Raw genomic sequence first — 17,697 nt, 5'->3', positions numbered from 1 at the left:
GAGACTGTAGACCTGAGACTGTAGGCCTGAGACTGTAGGCCTGAGACTGTTGACCTGAGACTGTAGGCCTGAGACTGTAGACCTGAGACTGTAGTCCTGAGACTGTAGGCCTGCGACTCTAGGCCTGAAACTTTTGACCTGAGCTTGTAGGCCTGAGACTGTAGACCTGAGACTGTAGTCCTGAGACTGTAGGCCTGCGACTCTAGGCCTGAAACTTTTGACCTGAGCTTGTAGGCCTGAGACTAGGCCTGAGACTGTAGGCCTGAGACTGTTGCCCTGAGACTCTAGGCCTGAGACTGTGGGCCTGAGACTGTTGCCCTGAGACTGTTGACCTGAGACTGTAGGCCTGAGACTGTTGACCTGAGACTGTTGACCTGAGACTGTAGACCTGAGACTGTAGTCCTGAGACTGTAGACCTGAGACTGTAGGCCTGAGACTGTTGAACTGAGACTGTAGGCCTGAGACTCTAGGCCTGAGACTGTTGCCCCGAGACTCTAGGCCTGAGACTGTGGGCCTGAGACTGTAGGCCTGAGACTCTATGCCTGAGACTGTTGCCCCGAGACTCTAGGCCTGAGACCGTAGGCCTGAGACTGTAGGCCTGAGACTCTATGCCTGAGACTGAAGGCCTGAGACTGTAGGCCTGAGACTGTAGGCCTGAGACTGTAGGCCTGAGACTGTTGATCTGAGACTGTAGGCCTGAGACTGTTGATCTGAGACTGTAGGCCTGAGACTGTAGGCCTGAGACTCTAGGCCTGAGACTGTAGGCCTGAGACTGTGGGCCTGAGACTGTTGACCTGAGACTGTAGGCCTGATACTGTTGACCTGAGACTGTAGGCCTGAGACTGTAGGCCTGAGACTGTTGACCTGAGACTGTTGACCTGAGACTGTAGGCCTGCGACTCTAGGCCTGAGACTGTAGGCCTGAGACTCTAGGCCTGAGACTGTAGGCCTGAGACTGTTGACCTGAGACTGTAGGCCTGAGACTCTAGGCCTGAGACTGTAGACGTGAGACTGTAGGCCTGAGACTGTAGGCCTGAGACTGTTGACCTGAGACTGTAGGCCTGAGACTGTAGACCTGAGACTGTAGTCCTGAGACTGTAGGCCTGCGACTCTAGGCCTGAAACTTTTGACCTGAGCTTGTAGGCCTGAGACTAGGCCTGAGACTGTTGACCTGAGACTGTAGGCCTGAGACTGTTGCCCTGAGACTCTAGGCCTGAGACTGTGGGCCTGAGACTGTTGCCCTGAGACTGTAGGCCTGAGACTGTAGGCCTGAGACTGTTGACCTGAGACTGTTGACCTGAGACTGTAGGCCTGAGCCTGTAGTCCTGAGACTGTAGACCTGAGACTCTAGGCCTGAGACTGTTGCCCCGAGACTCTAGGCCTGAGACTGTGGGCCTGAGACTGTAGGCCTGAGACTGTAGGCCTGAGACTCTATGCCTGAGACTGTAGACCTGAGACTGTAGGCCTGAGACTGTTGAACTGAGACTGTAGGCCTGAGACTCTATGCCTGAGACTGTTGCCCCGAGACTCTAGGCCTGAGACTGTAGGCCTGAGACTGTAGGCCTGAGACTCTATGCCTGAGACTGAAGGCCTGAGACTGTAGGCCTGAGACTGTAGGCCTGAGACTGTTGATCTGAGACTGTAGGCCTGAGACTGTTGATCTGAGACTGTAGGCCTGAGACTGTAGGCCTGAGACTCTAGGCCTGAGACTGTAGGCCTGATACTGTGGGCCTGAGACTGTTGACCTGAGCCTGTAGGCCTGAGACTGTAGGCCTGAGACTGTGGGCCTGAGACTGTTGACCTGAGACTGTAGGCCTGATACTGTTGACCTGAGACTGTAGGCCTGAGACTGTAGGCCTGAGACTGTTGACCTGAGACTGTAGGCCTGCGACTCTAGGCCTGAGACTGTAGGCCTGAGACTCTAGGCCTGAGACTGTAGGCCTGAGACTGTTGACCTGAGACTGTAGGCCTGAGACTCTAGGCCTGAGACTGTAGACCTGAGACTGTAGGCCTGAGACTGTAGGCCTGAGACTGTTGACCTGAGACTGTAGGCCTGAGACTGTAGGCCTGAGACTCTATGCCTGAGACTGAAGGCCTGAGACTGTAGGCCTGAGACTGTAGGCCTGAGACTGTAGGCCTGAGACTGTTGATCTGAGACTGTAGGCCTGAGACTGTTGATCTGAGACTGTAGGCCTGAGACTGTAGGCCTGAGACTCTAGGCCTGAGACTGTAGGCCTGATACTGTGGGCCTGAGACTGTTGACCTGAGCCTGTAGGCCTGAGACTGTAGGCCTGAGACTGTGGGCCTGAGACTGTTGACCTGAGACTGTAGGCCTGATACTGTTGACCTGAGACTGTAGGCCTGAGACTGTAGGCCTGAGACTGTTGACCTGAGACTGTTGACCTGAGACTGTAGGCCTGAGACTCTAGGCCTGAGACTGTAGGCCTGAGACTCTAGGCCTGAGACTGTAGGCCTGAGACTGTTGACCTGAGACTGTAGGCCTGAGACTCTAGGCCTGAGACTGTAGACCTGAGACTGTAGGCCTGAGACTGTAGGCCTGAGACTGTTGACCTGAGACTGTAGGCCTGAGACTGTAGACCTGAGACTGTAGTCCTGAGACTGTAGGCCTGCGACTCTAGGCCTGAAACTTTTGACCTGAGCTTGTAGGCCTGAGACTAGGCCTGAGACTGTTGACCTGAGACTGTAGGCCTGAGACTGTTGCCCTGAGACTCTAGGCCTGAGACTGTGGGCCTGAGACTGTTGCCCTGAGACTGTAGGCCTGAGACTGTAGGCCTGAGACTGTTGACCTGAGACTGTTGACCTGAGACTGTAGGCCTGAGACTGTAGTCCTGAGACTGTAGACCTGAGACTGTAGGCCTGAGACTGTTGAACTGAGACTGTAGGCCTGAGACTCTAGGCCTGAGACTGTTGCCCCGAGACTCTAGGCCTGAGACTGTGGGCCTGAGACTGTAGGCCTGAGACTGTAGGCCTGAGACTCTATGCCTGAGACTGTAGACCTGAGACTGTAGGCCTGAGACTGTTGAACTGAGACTGTAGGCCTGAGACTCTATGCCTGAGACTGTTGCCCCGGAGACTCTAGGCCTGAGACTGTAGGCCTGAGACTGTAGGCCTGAGACTCTATGCCTGAGACTGAAGGCCTGAGACTGTAGGCCTGAGACTGTAGGCCTGAGACTGTTGACCTGAGACTGTAGGCCTGAGACTGTAGGCTTGACACTGTAGGCCTGAGTCTGTTGCCCTGAGACTCTAGGCCTGAGACTGTAGGCCTGAGACTGTTGACCTGAGACTGTAGGCCTGCGACTCTAGGCCTGAGACTGTAGGCCTGAGACTCTAGGCCTGAGACTGTAGGCCTGAGACTGTTGACCTGAGACTCTAGGCCTGAGACTGTAGACCTGAGACTGTAGGCCTGAGACTGTAGGCCTGAGACTGTTGACCTGAGACTGTAGGCCTGAGACTGTAGGCCTGAGACTGTAGGCCTGAGACTGTAGGCCTGAAACTTTTGACCTGAGCTTGTAGGCCTGAGACTAGGCCTGAGACTGTTGCCCTGAGACTCTAGGCCTGAGACTGTGGGCCTGAGACTGTTGCCCTGAGACTGTAGGCCTGAGACTGTAGGCCTGAGACTGTTGACCTGAGACTGTTGACCTGAGACTGTAGGCCTGAGACTGTAGTCCTGAGACTGTAGACCTGAGACTGTAGGCCTGAGACTGTTGAACTGAGACTGTAGGCCTGAGACTCTAGGCCTGAGACTGTTGCCCCGATACTCTAGGCCTGAGACTGTGGGCCTGAGACTGTAGGCCTGAGACTGTAGGCCTGAGACTCTATGCCTGAGACTGTAGACCTGAGACTGTAGGCCTGAGACTGTTGAACTGAGACTGTAGGCCTGAGACTCTATGCCTGAGACTGTTGCCCCGAGACTCTAGGCCTGAGACTGTAGGCCTGAGACTGTAGGCCTGAGACTCTATGCCTGAGACTGAAGGCCTGAGACTGTAGGCCTGAGACTGTAGGCCTGAGACTGTAGGCCTGAGACTGTTGAACTGAAACTGTAGGCCTGAGACTCTATGCCTGAGACTGTTGCCCCGGAGACTCTAGGCCTGAGACTGTAGGCCTGAGACTGTAGGCCTGAGACTCTATGCCTGAGACTGAAGGCCTGAGACTGTAGGCCTGAGACTGTAGGCCTGAGACTGTAGGCCTGAGACTGTTGATCTGAGACTGTAGGCCTGAGACTGTTGATCTGAGACTGTAGGCCTGAGACTGTAGGCCTGAGACTGTAGGCCTGAGACTGTTGACCTGAGACTGTAGGCCTGAGACTGTAGGCTTGACACTGTAGGCCTGAGTCTGTTGCCCTGAGACTCTAGGCCTGAGACTGTAGGCCTGAGACTGTTGACCTGAGACTGTAGGCCTGAGACTGTAGGCCTGAGACTGTGGGCCTGAGACTATGGGCCTGAGACTGTTGACCTGAGACTCTAGGCCTGAGACTGTAGGCCTGATACTGTGGGCCTGAGACTGTTGACCTGAGCCTGTAGGCCTGAGACTGTAGGCCTGAGACTGTTGACCTGAAACTGTAGGCCTGAGACTGTAGGCCTGAGACTGTAGGCCTGAGACTGTTGACCTGAGACTGTAGGCCTGAGACTGTTGACCTGAAACTGTAGGCCTGAAACTGTAGGCCTGAGACTCTAGGCCTGAGACTGTAGGCCTGAGACTGTAGGCCTGAGACTCTAGGCCTGAGACTGTAGGCCTGAGACTGTTGACCTGAGACTGTAGGCCTGAGACTCTAGGCCTGAGACTGTAGGCCTGAGACTCTAGGCCTGAGACTGTTGGCCTGAGACTGTAGGCCTGAGACTGTAGACCTGAGACTGTTGACCTGAAACTGTAGGCCTGAGACTGTTGACCTGAGACTGTAGGCCTGAGACTGTAGGCTTGACACTGTAGGCCTGAGTCTGTTGCCCTGAGACTCTAGGCCTGAGACTGTAGGCCTGAGACTGTTGACCTGAGACTGTAGGCCTGAGACTGTAGGCCTGAGACTGTGGGCCTGAGACTGTGGGCCTGAGACTGTTGACCTGAGACTGTAGGCCTGATACTGTGGGCCTGAGACTGTGGGCCTGAGACTCTAGGCCTGAGACTGTAGGCCTGATACTGTGGGCCTGAGACTGTTGACCTGAGCCTGTAGGCCTGAGACTGTAGGCCTGAGACTGTGGGCCTGAGACTGTGGGCCTGAGACTGTTGACCTGAGACTGTAGGCCTGATACTGTGGGCCTGAGACTGTAGGCCTGAGACTCTAGGCCTGAGACTGTAGGCCTGAGACTGTTGACCTGAAACTCTAGGCCTGAGACTGTGGGCCTGAGACTGTGGGCCTGAGACTGTTGACCTGAGACTGTAGGCCTGAGACTGTTGACCTGAAACTGTAGGCCTGAGACTGTAGGCCTGAGACTGTAGGCCTGAGACTGTTGACCTGAGACTGTAGGCCTGAGACTGTAGGCCTGAGACTGTTGACCTGAGACTGTAGGCCTGAGACTGTTGACCTGAGACTGTAGGCCTGAAACTGTAGGCCTGAGACTCTAGGCCTGAGACTGTAGGCCTGAGACTCTAGGCCTGAGACTGTAGGCCTGAGACTGTTGACCTGAGACTGTAGGCCTGAGACTCTAGGCCTGAGACTGTAGGCCTGAGACTCTAGGCCTGAGACTGTAGGCCTGAGACTGTAGGCCTGAGACTGTTGGCCTGAGACTGTAGGCCTGAGACTGTAGGCCTGAGACTGTAGACCTGAGACTGTTGCCCTGAGACTGTAGGCATGAGACTGTTGACCTGAGACTGTAGACCTGAGACTGTAGACCTGTAAATGAAGGTGAATAAAGAACATAGAAGCACCTGTGTGTGTGTTTCCTCTGAGCAGAGCCGAGTGCAGCAGGAGACACAGAAACAGCAGCAACAGCGCCACCAGCAGCCTGTTTACTGAACAACAACGACACGGACAATGCTACAGTCACGTGCAAACATGTAAACACCACAGGTTTATGAGCATCAGGACGTGGTTTAGAGCTGTGCACGTGGTTTGAGCTGCAGTTTATTTTATGTACGTTTTGTGCTTCAGCCTCGTCCTCCTCCACGAGCACAAACATCCTGAGCAGGTTTATCATTTAAGCGTTTGCGCAAAGATCCACAGAAAACAAAACTGTTGACTAAATAAATACATCATGTTCCCATTTAGTCATTTTAAGTGTCCAAATGGTATAATTTACATGCGCTGCACCTGATTTATAGTCTTTAGAACAGAACTGGTTCATTTGAAACCGTTTGCCGTGGAAAAAGTGTAAAACTGTCACGCTAACACTGACAACAACTAGCATGTTAACAACAACTAGCATGTTGACAACAACTAGCATGCTAACAACAACTATCATGTTAACAACAACTAGTATGCTGAAAACAACTAGCATGCTAACAACAACTAGCATGTTGACAATAACTAGCATGTTAACAACAACTAGTATGCTGAAAACAACTAGCATGCTTACAACAACAAGCATGCTGACAACAACCAGCATGCTGACAACAACTAGCATGTTGACAACAACTAGCATGCTAGCAACAACTAGCATGCTAAAAACAACTAGCATGCTAACAACAACTAGCATGCTAACAACAACTAACATGCTGACAACAACCAGCATGCTAACAACAACTAGTATGCTGAAAACAACTAGCATGCTAACAACAACCAGCATGCTGACAACAACTAGCATGTTGACAACAACTAGCCTGCTAGCAACAACTAGCATGCTAACAACAACTGGCATGCTGACAACAACTAGCATGCTGACAACAACAAGCATGCTAACAACAACTATTATGCTAACAAACAACTAGCATGCTGACAACAACTAGCATGCTAACAACTAGCATGCTAACAGCGCACTCCAGTAAAAAGTAGTTAATAGTAAAGTAGTTTTACGGCGTTTAGTTTATTTACAGTCAACATCTCATTTTTAACGGTTTTTAAATTGTACTAATGTGTTATTCATTGTGTTAACGAGTTTATTTAATTACAAAATGGCCGTGCTTTGGAAACGGCCGTAAAGTCGGTTGATATTAAACCCTGCTGAAGCTTTGAGCGGCTAAACGCCGTCTGCTCTTGAACGTTTCAGGTTTGATTGCAAATCTGAAAACTGAAGATGATTTAAACGTGTTGAACTGAAGATGATTTAAACGTGTTGAACAAACGATGATTTAAACGTGTTGAACTGAAGATGATTTAAACATGTTGAACTGAAGATGATTTAAACGTGTTGAACTCAAGATGATTTAAACGTGTTGAACTGAGGATGATTTAAACGTGTTGAACTGAAGATGATTTAAACGTGTTGAACTGAAGATGATTTAAACGTGTTGAACTGAAGATGATTTAAACGTGTTGAACTGAAGATGATTTAAACGTGTTGAACTGAAGATGATTTAAACGTGTTGAATAAACGATGATTTAAACATGTTGAACTGAAGATGATTTAAACGTGTTGAACTGAAGATGATTTAAACGTGTTGAACTGAAGATGATTTAAACGTGTTGAACTGAAGATGATTTAAACGTGTTGAACTGAAGATGATTTAAACTTGTTGAACTGAGGATGATTTAAACGTGTTGAACTCAAGATGATTTAAACGTGTTGAACTGAAGATGATTTAAACGTGTTGAACTGAGGATGATTTAAACGTGTTGAACTGAAGATGATTTAAACGTGTTGAACTGAGGATGATTTAAACGTGTTGAACTGAAGATGATTTAAACGTGTTGAACTGAGTGTAACCAGTTCATGTATAATCACACAAAATCTTATATTATTTTTGTTTAATATTATGTTCAACATGCCTGGTGTTTGTTTTATTGTGCTGTCGATGTCCTCCAGCCCCCTTCTTCTTCTTCGTGTGTTTCCTTATATTTCCCCTATAAATGTGATGGACGTGACTTCCTCTTCCCTTCTGTTATCTCCGTGCGGGGAAGAGGTCAGTCATCCTTCGGGTCGTCCTTCATGTTTTCTATGTAGTGTGATTTAATTGTGTTATATCCCTTTTAGTTTGGGCTGGAGTTGCCTCGTGGCACGTTTGACTTTATTTTTGTGTTTCTGTTTACCAGGTATGTTTTATTTGCCCTTCTGTTATCTCCGTGCGGGGAAGAGTTTGGGCTGGAGTTGCCTCGTGGCACGTTTGACTTTATTTTTGTGTTTCTGTTTACCAGAATAAACGGATAAAACCGTGTCTCGTGGCCACTCAATTAAGACACAACGCAGGAACGATCCGGTCACACTTGGTGCCGTTCGACCCGTGCCAGCGCCATTCAGTGGTCCTCTCATCCCGGGCTGCTGCCTTCGGCTTCTCTGCTGGTGCCGCCCCCCTCTTCACTTTCGGCGCGCTGCGTGCTGTGGTCCTGTGACGTCATCGCGTCGCCGAGGAGTGCTGCCCTCAGCACTGTCTGCCAGGTTTTAGGCTTGCAGTGCGGAGTTATGGTTTATTGACTGTGTGAAGTGACTTTGTGAAAAAAAAAAAGAGACTGAGTTTGAAACGTATATATATTGGCCAAGATGTTTAACCCTAATCCACCTTGCATTGGTAGAGGCATGGCACTGAATGCTGGTGTTAATGATGTACGCTCTGTTAGTGATAAGACTGTATTGAGCCCACCGATTGCCACTTCTACTCCTATTGCTAATGCACACTCAGATCCCACACGTGTTCTTACACATGATGCGCTTAGTGGCATAATAACTGATTTGGCAAAACAAATTGGGGATAGTATCGCAAACAGTCTGAACACGATGCACAAACCGCCCTGCCACACCCAGCTACCTGCTACTGACAGTATGTTCCCCAGTCGCCTGGAGGCTTCACAGCTCAAAGTAATGGTGCAGTCTGAAGCCAAAGCCCCACCGTTCTTCAGGGGTGACCGCACTGATACATTCTCCATTCAAGAATGGGAGGGAATGATGAGATGTTACCTGTCTAGAACAAGCTGTGAGACGTCTGAGCAAAAGTATGAACTGATTATGTCCAGATTGACAGGCAAAGCTCGGGATATGGTTAAGGTGTCACTCCGCTGCCGCTCTGACCTGAGTGGGAGTGAGTTGATCGCTGCTGTATTTGACATCCTAAAACGAAACTTCAGTGAGATCACATGTTCCAACATGCCAATGAGAGACTTTTATAGCACTATACCGAGGGGTGGTGAGGATGCCATGGACTATTGGATCCGTCTCAATAAGTCTATTGATGCTGTGGATGAGTGCCTCAGGAGGCGCGGGAAATGTGTGGACGACCCCACCGCTGAGGTTGTGATGATGTTCATAAGTCACTGTCCTGACCCTGCTCTTTCTCTGTCATTTCAAATCAAGCCCCCCGAGGAGTGGACAGCTGCTGAGGTCCAGCGCCGCTTGGATAGTCATGTGGGGCGGATAAAAGGTGTTGCGGCCAACACGCACTTGGTGACTAGTGCCTTGTCTGCTCAAGCCCCTGTTTATTCCTGCGATCTTCAGGACTCTGCTGAACTGACTCCCTTTTGTCCACCCAAAGCTGCCTATGAGTCTCCACAACCGCCGTCGGGAACAGTGGGCCCGCCACACAATTCAGCTAATGCCACACCAGAACCTGTCACTCAGCAAATGGTGACCATGTTTGACAAAGTTCTCTCCCTGTGCACTGCTTCAGTAACTAACAACAGGCAGAGGGCAGGTCGCGGTCAATTCCCTCAGCGTCCCCAAAGCAGAGCGTGCCAGGTTTGTGGTTCCAGCGAACACACCACTCACTCTCATTGTAGATTGTACAGACTGTGTCTTAACTGTTTTGGGCCCGGTCATATGAGAAATGAATGTGTGCAGAAGACCAGACCCGCGTCAGTCACCGCTCCGCCTGCTGTTGATTTAAACTAGTCAGCCTATGTGATAAGAGGGGCAACATGGGCAGTGATATAGATACCCTCGACAATCCTCCTGATCCTCACTCTGTGTATGTTGACTGTTGTAAAAGCTACCCCAAGGACAAGACTGTCGTTCTGGTTGGGTCTCAAAGAATTGAGGGAGCTAGTGAACTGTTTTATGCTCCTGTTTCAGTGAACAATCAAATATCTTTGAGAGGGATGCTTGATTCAGGTAGCATGTCATGTACACTTAGTGAATTAGCTGAGGCCAGGTTGAAAGCAGGTGTGGTCTTAATTCCACAACCTGTCCCCGAGCAGGTGGTTCTCATTGGTTGTGGTGGTCTTGTTACTCAACCTAAATGTATCTATGATTTGGACATTGAGATCTATGGCTTGAAGTTTGTGGTGCCAACGTTTCTAGTGCCTGGGCAGAGGGATGAGTTTATTGTTGGCACTAATGTTATCCGTCCCGTTGTCCAGAAGATGAAATCTGAGGAGAAATATTGGGAAATGCTATCTTCGCCTACATCCGACCCTGACTGTGAACTGTTTCTTCAAATACTGAGTTGCTCCTCCCGGTGGTTGGGCCCAGAGGTTCCTGATATGGTGGGAACGGTGAGATTACAACAGGCTGTGACGCTGCTTCCTCAGAAGGAATACATTGTTTGGGGGAAGCTGCCAGCATCTGCTCCTGTGTCCCCTGGCAGCACGGTCATTGTTGAGCCTACATCCGCACGCTCCACACCCAAGAACATCATGGTTGGTCGAATTGTTACGCCAATGTGGGGTGATCGCTGGGTTCCCATGAAGGTCCTCAATCCCACGCAGACTGCTGTTACCTTGCGGCGTAATGCAAAGCTAGCTGACGTGTTCCCCTGTGTGGCCATGGAAGACTTTCCTGTTACCCAGGGCCTGTGTAAGACCCAGTTAGGTTCAGCACCTGTTTTCTCTGGACACCAAAGTAGCCAGTTTGACCCTGTGCAGCTACTGAAGGACTGTGGACTCGGTGACATTGACATGGATGGTTGTGAAGTGTCAGATGAGTGGAAGTGCAAGCTGGCTGACCTACTGTTGGGCTTTAAGGATGTGTTTTCTAGGGATAGTCTGGATTGTGAGGAGGCTAAGGAGTTTGTCCATCGGATTCACTTAGCTGATGATCGTCCCTTTCGGCTGCCGTTCCGCAGAGTTCCGCCAGCTCACTATCAGAAATTGAGGGAAGTTTTGTCTGAAATGGAAATAAGAGGCATAATCAGCAAGTCCATCAGTGAATATGCCTCTCCCCTGGTGTTGGTGTGGAAGAAGTCAGGAGACTTGCGGTTATGTACGGACTTTCGTTGGCTTAATGCTAGGTCTGTTAAAGATGCTCATCCACTACCACACCAGTCAGACTGCCTTGCTGCCCTTGGAGGAAATGCCTTCTTCAGCACTATGGATTTGACTTCAGGGTTCTACAACATTCCTCTTCATGAGTCTGACAGGCATTACACTGCCTTTACTACGCCCCTCGGCCTTTATGAGTACAATCGCTTGCCCCAGGGCCTCTGCAACAGTCCAGCCTCCTTTATGCGAATGATGCTTAGCATTTTCGGTGATCTCAACTTCTCAAACCTTCTTTGCTACCTTGATGACTTGTTGGTGTTTGCACCTTCTGAGGAGGAGTCTTTGAGTCGTCTCAGTGTTGTCTTCTCCCGGTTGAGATCCAGTAACCTGAAGCTTTCTCAAAAGAAGTGTCACTTTCTCAGAAGATCTGTTAGATTTCTGGGTCATGTTGTTAGCGCTGGCGGCGTTTCTGTGGATCAGGAGAAGGTGAGCACAATCTCTGGGTTCAGGAGGGAGGACTTGATGGACTCTGATGGCTGTACTCCATCCCAGCAGAAGGTCAGATCCTTCCTCGGAATGGTCCTGTTTTACCAACATTTCATCCCTGCATGTTCCCGTATTGCCAAGCCACTCTATGCCTTGACAGCTGGCCAAAAGCGGAGGACCAAGGGTGGTCAGGGCCGATGTAAACCTGGTACATACAGACAGTTAACACCACAGGATTGGACCCCAGAGTGCGAGGGAGCTTTTGTGAAATTAAAAACCGCTCTCCTTGATTGTGTGGTTCTGGCTCACCCAGATTTTGATAGACCTTTTATCCTCTCCACTGACGCTTCCACGGGCTTGGGGCTGTTCTTTCTCAGGTGCCTGCTGGTGAGGAGAGGGCAAGACCGGTTGCTTTTGCTAGCAAGTCCTTAAGCCGCGGCCAGGCTAAATACCCTGCTCATAGACTTGAATTTTTGGCTCTCAAGTGGGCAGCTTGTGATAAATTCAGTCATTGGCTCAAAGGTCATCAGTTCACCGTCTGGACTGACAATAACCCGCTCACGTACATCTTGACCAAGCCGAAACTGGATGCCTGTGAACAGCGGTGGGTCTCCAAACTGGCCCCGTACAACTTTGACATTAAGTATGTCCCTGGTAGGCTGAATGTTGTTGCAGATGCCCTTAGTCGACGGCCTTTTGTCAAACCTTTAGCTGAGCGTCTCCTTTCTGAGCCATACATTGATCTGTTGAAGCAGGCTTGTGAAATGAGGGAGGAGTCTGTGCAGGATGCTTTTCATCTGACCTGTCAGCCTCAGTCATTGGTTGGCCCCGCTTTCTCAACTGCAGTCAATGTCTCCATGTCTGAGGATGAAGTCTCCACTGTCCTATCGGCGTCCAATGACTGGGAGGTTGCGTCCAGACATCGTGCTGTTTCTTTAGCCGGCCATCTAGGTGCGCTTGTTGGCCCTGAGCCTTGCCTGTCGTCAGTGTTGTCCAAGCATGAGCTCCAATCCCACCAGGAGAGTGATATTGTTGTTTCCAGGGTTACCTTCTTTGTGAACCGGAAACGCAGGCCTTCCAGACGTGAGCGTGACCATGAAAACCAGCAGGTCCTTAGGATTTTGAAGCAGTGGGAGAGGCTGACGGTTCTTGAAGGAATTCTGTACCGTGTCACTAAGGATCCTCTGACCAAGCACAAGCGCTTCCAGTTTGTTGTTCCAGAGTCCCTCAAGTCGTCTGTACTCGCTGGCATCCATGACAATGCAGGTCACCAAGGGCAGCCACGTACTCTGTCATTGGCACGTCAGCGGTTCTTTTGGTATGAGATGGAAAAAGACGTCCGCAACTATGTAAGACAGTGTCCACGTTGTGTCCTCAGTAAGGCTCCAGAACCGTCTGCCAGAGCCCCACTGGAGAACATTAAGACCAGTGTGCCACTGGAGTTGGTATGCATTGACTTTTGGTCTGCTGAGGACAACAACAATGAATCGGTTGATGTTCTTGTGGTCACTGACCATTTCACTAAATTGGCACATGCATTCCCTTGCCGCGACCAAACTGCAAAGAATGTGGCTAAGAAGCTTTGGGAGGGATTCTTCTGCATTTATGGCTTTCCTCAGCGCATCCACTCCGACTAAGGTGCTACATTTGAGAGTGAGTTGGTGGCAGAGTTGCTAGAAATGGGCGGCATCATCAAATCTCATACCACACCGTACCACCCCATGGGCAATGGCATCACTGAGCGGTTTAACAGGACGTTGGGGTGCATGTTGAGATCTTTGCCCCCAAGGACGAAGCAGAGATGGCCGCAGATGATTCAATCGTTGACATTTGCTTATAATTGTACTGCTCATGAAACAACAGGATTTGCGCCCTTCTATTTGATGTTCGGGAGGGTTCCCCGGTTACCTGTTGATCTCCTCTTCAAGAGTGTTCTCCATGATGGCTCAGTGTGCGACTACAATACCTATGTCAAGTCACTTGTGGATGACCTTCGTTCCGCCATGATCTTGGCACACGGAAACAGTGCAGTTGAACAGAAACACCAGTCGGACCAGTACAATAAGCGAACCAAGGGCTTACCTCTTTCTGTTGGGGATCGTGTACTGCTGGCAAATAAAGGAGTCAAAGGAAAAAGGAAGCTGTCAGACAAGTGGGAGGCAGTTGTTTACGATGTTATTGCTTCGAAACCAGACCTCCACATATACAAAATCCGAGACCGAGCGGGTAATGAAAAGACTGTGCATCGCAACTTACTTCTTCAAGTCAACTTCTTGCCGCTAGATACTTCAATGGACGTGACAAAAGCGCAGTCTATCGCTGATGTCGATGTTGTCCCAGAGGAACCCAGAGTGTCCGTGGTGGGTGGGGAATCTGAATCCTCCCTGCCCTATGCCCCCCCAAGTTTGAGTGAGTCTAGTGTTGACCGCACCACGTCTTGGGTCCAGCAGCAGTCCCCCAATGAAAGAATACAACCTGATGTGATGTCCTGTGACTCTCCCACCGAGTTTGCTGGTGCTCCCTTGGCCCCGTGTGATGAGGTACACAAACTTTCCGATGACCTTTCTGATTTGGGTCACAACCTTACCACTCGTTTTGGTAGGATTGTTAAGCCAGTCTGTAGATTGATTGAATCTATGACTCAGGTGGAGTCTTTGTTCGGACCTGAGAGAGTTCATGCTCCTATTATTACTATTTGATTTCAGTGGCTTCCTTTCTCTTGATTGGTGCCAGCACTTGTGATTCTGTTGGGCTACTTGATATTTATGTATAACACTCCTATGCACATTGTGAATGGTTGCTATTTTGTGGTGTAAATGGCACCGCTTATTGCCTTTTATTCTTTGAGTAGATTATCTTTGATATATTGGCCGTTTTCCTTTTTCTTTTTAGCAGCCGATGTTATGTGCTTTTGGTATTTTGTGTAATTCTAAGGGGGTGAATGTAACCAGTTCATGTATAATCACACAAAATCTTATATTATTTTTGTTTAATATTATGTTCAACATGCCTGGTGTTTGTTTTATTGTGCTGTCGATGTCCTCCAGCCCCCTTCTTCTTCTTCGTGTGTTTCCTTATATTTCCCCTATAAATGTGATGGACGTGACTTCCTCTTCCCTTCTGTTATCTCCGTGCGGGGAAGAGGTCAGTCATCCTTCGGGTCGTCCTTCATGTTTTCTATGTAGTGTGATTTAATTGTGTTATATCCCTTTTAGTTTGGGCTGGAGTTGCCTCGTGGCACGTTTGACTTTATTTTTGTGTTTCTGTTTACCAGGTATGTTTTATTTGCCCTTCTGTTATCTCCGTGCGGGGAAGAGTTTGGGCTGGAGTTGCCTCGTGGCACGTTTGACTTTATTTTTGTGTTTCTGTTTACCAGAATAAACGGATAAAACCGTGTCTCGTGGCCACTCAATTAAGACACAACGCAGGAACGATCCGGTCACATGAGGATGATTTAAACGTGTTGAACTGAAGATGATTTAAACGTGTTGAACTGAGGATGATTTAAACGTGTTGAACTGAAGATGATTTTAACGTGTTGAACTGAGGATGATTTAAACGTGTTGAACTGAAGATGATTTAAAGATGTTGAACTGAAGATGATTTAAACGTGTTGAACTGAGGATAATTTAAACGTGTTGAACTGAAGATGATTTAAACGTGTTGAACTGAAGATGATTTAAACGTGTTGAACAAACGATGATTTAAACGTGTTGAACTGAGGATGATTTAAACATGTTGAACTGAAGATGATTTAAACGTGTTGAGCTGAAGATGATTTAAACGTGTTGAACTGAAGATGATTTAAACGTGTTGAACTGAAGATGATTTAAACGTGTTGAAAAAACGATGATTTAAACGTGTTGAACTGAGGATGATTTAAACGTGTTGAACTGAAGATGATTTAAACGTGTTGAACTGAGGATGATTTAAACGTGTTGAACTGAAGATGATTTAAACATGTTGAACAAACGATGATTTAAACGTGTTGAACTGAAGATGATTTAAACGTGTTGAACTGAGGATGATTTAAACGTGTTGAACTGAAGATGATTTAAACGTGTTGAACTGAAGATGATTTAAACGTGTTGAACTGAGGATGATTTAAACGTGTTGAACTGAGGATGATTTAAACGTGTTGAATTGAGGATGATTTAAACGTGTTGAACTGAGGATGATTTAAACGTGTTGAACTGAAGATGATTTAAACGTGTTGAACTGAAGATGATTTAAACGTGTTGAACTGAAGATGATTTAAACGTGTTGAACTGAAGATGATTTAAACGTGTTGAACTGAAGATGATTTAAACGTGTTGAACTGAGGATGATTTAAACGTGTTGAACTGAGGTTGATTTAAACGTGTTGAGCTGAAGATGATTTAAACGTGTTGAACTGAAGATGATTTAAACGTGTTGAACTGAAGATGATTTAAACGTGTTGAAAAAACGATGATTTAAACGTGTTGAACTGAGGATGATTTAAACGTGTTGAACTGAAGATGATTTAAACGTGTTGAACTGAGGATGATTTAAACGTGTTGAACTGAAGATGATTTAAACGTGTTGAACTGAAGATGATTTAAACGTGTTGAACTGAAGATGATTTAAACGTGTTGAACTGAGGATGATTTAAACGTGTTGAACTGAAGATGATTTAAACCTGTTGAACAAACGATGATTTAAACGTGTTGAACTGAAGATGATTTAAACGTGTTGAACTGAAGATGATTTAAACTTGTTGAACTGAGGATGATTTAAACGTGTTGAACTGAAGATGATTTAAACGTGTTGAACTGAAGATGATTTAAACGTGTTGAACTGAAGATGATTTAAACGTGTTGAACAAACGATGATTTAAACGTGTTGAACTGAGGATGATTTAAACGTGTTGAACTGAAGATGATTTAAACGTGTTGAACTGAGGATGATTTAAACGTGTTGAACAAACGATGATTTAAACGTGTTGAACTGAAGATGATTTAAACGTGTTGAACTGAAGATGATTTAAACGTGTTGAACAAACGATGATTTAAACGTTTTGAACTGAGGATGATTTAAACGTGTTGAACTGAAGATGATTTAATGTGTTGAACTGAATATGATTTAAACGTGTTGAACAAACGATGATTTAAACGTGTTGAACTGAAGATGATTTAAACGTGTTGAACTGAAGATGATTTAAATGTGTTGAACTGAAGATGATTTTAACGTGTTGAACTGAGGATGATTTAAACGTGTTGAACTGAGGATGATTTAAACGTGTTGAACTGAGGATGATTTAAACGTGTTGAACTGAAGATGATTTAAACGTGTTGAACTGAAGATGATTTAAACGTGTTGAACTGAGGATGATTTAAACGTGTTGAACTGAGGATGATTTAAACGTGTTGAACTGAGGATGATTTAAACGTGTTGAACTGAGGATGATTTAAACGTGTTGAACTGAGGATGATTTAAACGTGTTGAACTGAAGATGATTTAAACGTGTTGAACTGAGGATGATTTAAACGTGTTGAATAAACGATGATTTAAACGTGTTGAACTGAAGATGATTTAAACGTGTTGAATATACGATGATTTAAATGTGTTGAACAAACGATTATTTAAACGTGTTGAACTTACTTTTCCTGAGCAGCGCCATGTCCCATATCGACTTCTATGTCTGAGAAACAAAAGAGAAACAAACGGTCAAACAAAATGTAACGTTTCAGCTTCTCCTTCCACCAGATCGAGCGAAAGATTCCACGTGGTTTTATTTGAGACGTTTGTAAATGAACCTTAAGGACTCTCTGTTGAAGGGTTATGAGTCAGATCTGAGGAGAGGTGATATCATACTTTTTCCATGGTGTTTTTCAGGTAAACATCTTTGAAGCGTTTTCATGCCGAACTGTGGAACCTTCCAGAAGCAGATCGTCCACCACTAAAGTCAAACATCTAAACCAGGCATGTCCAAACTATGGCTCGGGGGCCAAATGCGGC

The 17,697-nt window shown here is 47.3% G+C and overlaps 2 protein-coding genes across 2 annotated transcripts in view; one reads left to right on the top strand and one right to left on the bottom strand.

Annotated features, from left to right (window-relative positions):
• Window positions 1-17,388, bottom strand: part of glt8d2 (glycosyltransferase 8 domain containing 2) — a 43,094-nt gene extending 25,706 nt beyond the window's left edge. The window contains exons 1-2 of the mRNA XM_072454241.1: window positions 17,341-17,388; window positions 5,880-5,963 (exon numbers count right to left, since the gene is read on the bottom strand). Coding sequence (XP_072310342.1) covers window positions 5,880-5,963; window positions 17,341-17,359 — 103 coding nt within the window. The 5' untranslated portion in view covers window positions 17,360-17,388. The remainder of the gene's footprint in view (window positions 1-5,879; window positions 5,964-17,340) is intronic.
• On the top strand, window positions 13,367-15,114 carry LOC140367014 (uncharacterized). Its single transcript, XM_072453302.1, has 2 exons — window positions 13,367-14,862; window positions 14,934-15,114. Exon 1 carries the CDS (start codon window positions 13,398-13,400, stop codon window positions 14,415-14,417), a length of 1,020 nt encoding a protein of 339 aa, XP_072309403.1. The 5' UTR covers window positions 13,367-13,397; the 3' UTR covers window positions 14,418-14,862; window positions 14,934-15,114.
• Window positions 17,389-17,697: the final 309 nt, after the last annotated feature.

The sequence above is a fragment of the Eucyclogobius newberryi genome, unplaced genomic scaffold, assembly GCF_026437365.1.
Source record: "Eucyclogobius newberryi isolate DKJ021-1_F unplaced genomic scaffold, fEucNew1.0.hap1 SCAF_2, whole genome shotgun sequence".
Taxonomy (NCBI): Eukaryota; Metazoa; Chordata; class Actinopteri; order Gobiiformes; family Gobiidae; genus Eucyclogobius; species Eucyclogobius newberryi.
Note: the sequence above shows the minus strand (reverse complement) of the source record. Positions and strands in the feature narration are given on the sequence as shown.

Coding starts and splice junctions, on each gene's coding strand:
- LOC140367014 (XM_072453302.1), top strand. CDS start 13,398: ATGGGCGGCATCATCAAATCTCATACCACACCGTACCACCCCATGGGC.